This window comes from Mirounga angustirostris, unplaced genomic scaffold (genome assembly GCF_029215605.1).
Source record: "Mirounga angustirostris isolate CCGP_5_RB_7025 unplaced genomic scaffold, mMirAng1.0.hap1 SCAF_3, whole genome shotgun sequence".
Taxonomy (NCBI): Eukaryota; Metazoa; Chordata; class Mammalia; order Carnivora; family Phocidae; genus Mirounga; species Mirounga angustirostris.
Genome location: NW_026991711.1, coordinates 168,442,662 through 168,444,950, shown reverse-complemented (window position 1 = coordinate 168,444,950; position 2,289 = coordinate 168,442,662). Strand labels below are relative to the sequence as shown.

The window sequence follows — 2,289 nt, the reverse complement described above, 5'->3', positions numbered from 1 at the left end:
TGCCTTCGGCTCAGGTCATGGTCCCAGGGTCCTGGGATCGAGTCCCGCATCGGGCTCCCTGCTCCTTGGGAGCCTGCTTCTCCCTCTGCCTCTCTCTCTCTGTCTCTCATGAATAAATAAATAAAATCTTAAAAAAAAAACAAAACAGTGCAGAAAATTAATATGAATCAACCTTAGGAAGTTTTAGGACTCACTTAAAGGAGAATTTAATGTTGCAGGCCTTTAAAGAGATGGCTAAAATTACTCTTAGTTTATGAATTTGGATTTAATCAGGAGTTCAAACAGGTATAGAAAAAGCTAAACATAATAGAGACCATTCAAAAATTACTCAAAACTTAACTGATTTAGGAAAAAGACTATAGAGTATATGTCATGGTGAAGAATTTTGACAGAGGACATTGACCTTGGAATAAGGTAAATTGGCCCATATTTATTATGGTTCGAGGTCTGGTATCTTCCTAGACAGACCATTAATTTAAAACTCCTAAATCAGGACTACTGTCTGATAAACTGTAGTGACCAATAAGCCTTGAGTCTCAACTTGGATGTGGCTGCACTGTTTTGCAGGAGAAGGAAATTGCAGGAAAAGGAAATTTTGAAGGTTTGGGGGTGCCTGGGTGGCTCAGTCGGTTAAGCACCTGACTCTTGATTTTGGCTCAGGTCATGATCTCAGGGTCATGAGATCAAGCCCTGCATCAGGTTCCACACTCAGCAGAGAGTCTACTTGTCCCTCTCCCTCCCCCCTGCTTGTACTTCCTCTCTCTTTCTCTCAATCTCCTAAATAAGTAAATAAACAAATAATAAAATCTTTAAAAAAATATAGAGGTTTTGACAAATTGTGAACTATTGATGGCAATCATGATCGAAATGCCAGAATAAGTCATTGCAAAGAGATCATCTCTTCTGGAAAACTATACAAAAAAGTGCAGGAGGGGTGCCTGGGTGACTCAGTTAAGCATCTGACTCTTGATTTCAGCTCAGGTCATGATCTCAGGGTTGTGAGATCGAGCTCTGTGTGGAGCCTGCTTAAGATTCTCTGTCTCCCTCTCCATCTGCCCAACCGTCCCCATGTCTCTCCAAAGGAAAAAAAAAGTGCGGGAGTCCATGATATCACTTTTGAGATACTAAAGAGATTTGGGGTCATGGACTCCAATTTTATGAATGACATCTGGAACTTGATTCCTTTGAGTCCTTGTTCTGGTAGGTTTTTTTTGTTTTTTTGTTTTTTGTTTGTTTTTTGTTTTGTTTTTGTTTTTGTTTTTTTGGGGGGTACACCCTCTTCAACCCATCAGTCAGTCAGTTTCTTATCTTTCTTTTACTTTGCATTATGATGTTTGATTATTCTTTTTTTTAATTTTTATTTGCATTTATTCTGTGCAGAATTTACTCCCGGGCCATAAGTTTTTGTTTCTTTGGTTTCTTCTGGGATATCTTTTTCTTCTGTGCAACCTTCTCTTCTGGTTTAGGAACAATCTGCTCTTTTTCAGTAGGGATCATCTCCATATGGCAGGGAGAGCTCATGTATGGGTTAATCCGACCATGAGCCCTGTACATGCTACACCGCATTTTGGGGGCTTTGTTCACTAGGATGTGCTCAATGACTACAGAATTGACATCTAAACCCTTAAGTTCGGCATTACTTTCCGCATTTTTAAGCATGTGCAGTAAAAATTCAGCAATCTTCTTGGGCCACCGACCCTGTGTCCAGCCCCACTGTTTGGCCTGCGCACACCTACCAACTCCACCATTGTAGCGACGGAATGGCACACACTGCTTCTGTAAAGTGACGCCTTTCAGACACTTGGTGGCTTTTCGGATGTGCATACCTTTGATGGCCTGGGCAGTTTTACGTGTGTTCTTAAAGTGAACACGAAGATTTGAACCTCTTGATTTACATGATTTCATAGGGTTTTCTGGGTCAAGCCAATAGCGAACCATTTTCAGAGGTCTCCTCAGGCCACTTTGATGTTTGATTATTCTAATTTATTTTTATTCAAATCTTCCATTATGACTCTAAGTCTTGCTCCTCTACCCCTACTTTGAACCTAAATTCCTAACTGCATCTTAGTTCTCCTAAATCTGGAGTACTGCCTTCCTTCAACTCAGTCTTTCAGAAATCAAGGTCTGCCTTTGAATGCATTCATAGTGGCTAGACCATGGCTAGCCTCTCACCAGATGTCCCTGATCCTAACTGTCTGCTTGATTTTGGCTCTTGCCTCCCACTTAACCCCCACCCACTGCCCACCTGTTTTCTGACCTATCATTGTTTTTTTCCCCCATCTAGGTTTA

At 41.1% G+C, this 2,289-nt stretch overlaps 1 protein-coding gene across 1 annotated transcript; it reads right to left on the bottom strand.

Moving 5' to 3' along the window:
• Positions 1–1,383: 1,383 nt before the first annotated feature.
• LOC123838328 (large ribosomal subunit protein uL22-like) lies at positions 1,384–1,938 on the bottom strand. The gene has a single exon (XM_045867351.3). The coding sequence runs from the start codon at positions 1,936–1,938 to the stop codon at positions 1,384–1,386; it is 555 nt and encodes a 184-aa protein (XP_045723307.1).
• Positions 1,939–2,289: the final 351 nt, after the last annotated feature.

Coding starts and splice junctions, on each gene's coding strand:
- LOC123838328 (XM_045867351.3), bottom strand. CDS start 1,938: ATGGTTCGCTATTGGCTTGACCCAGAAAACCCTATGAAATCATGTAAA.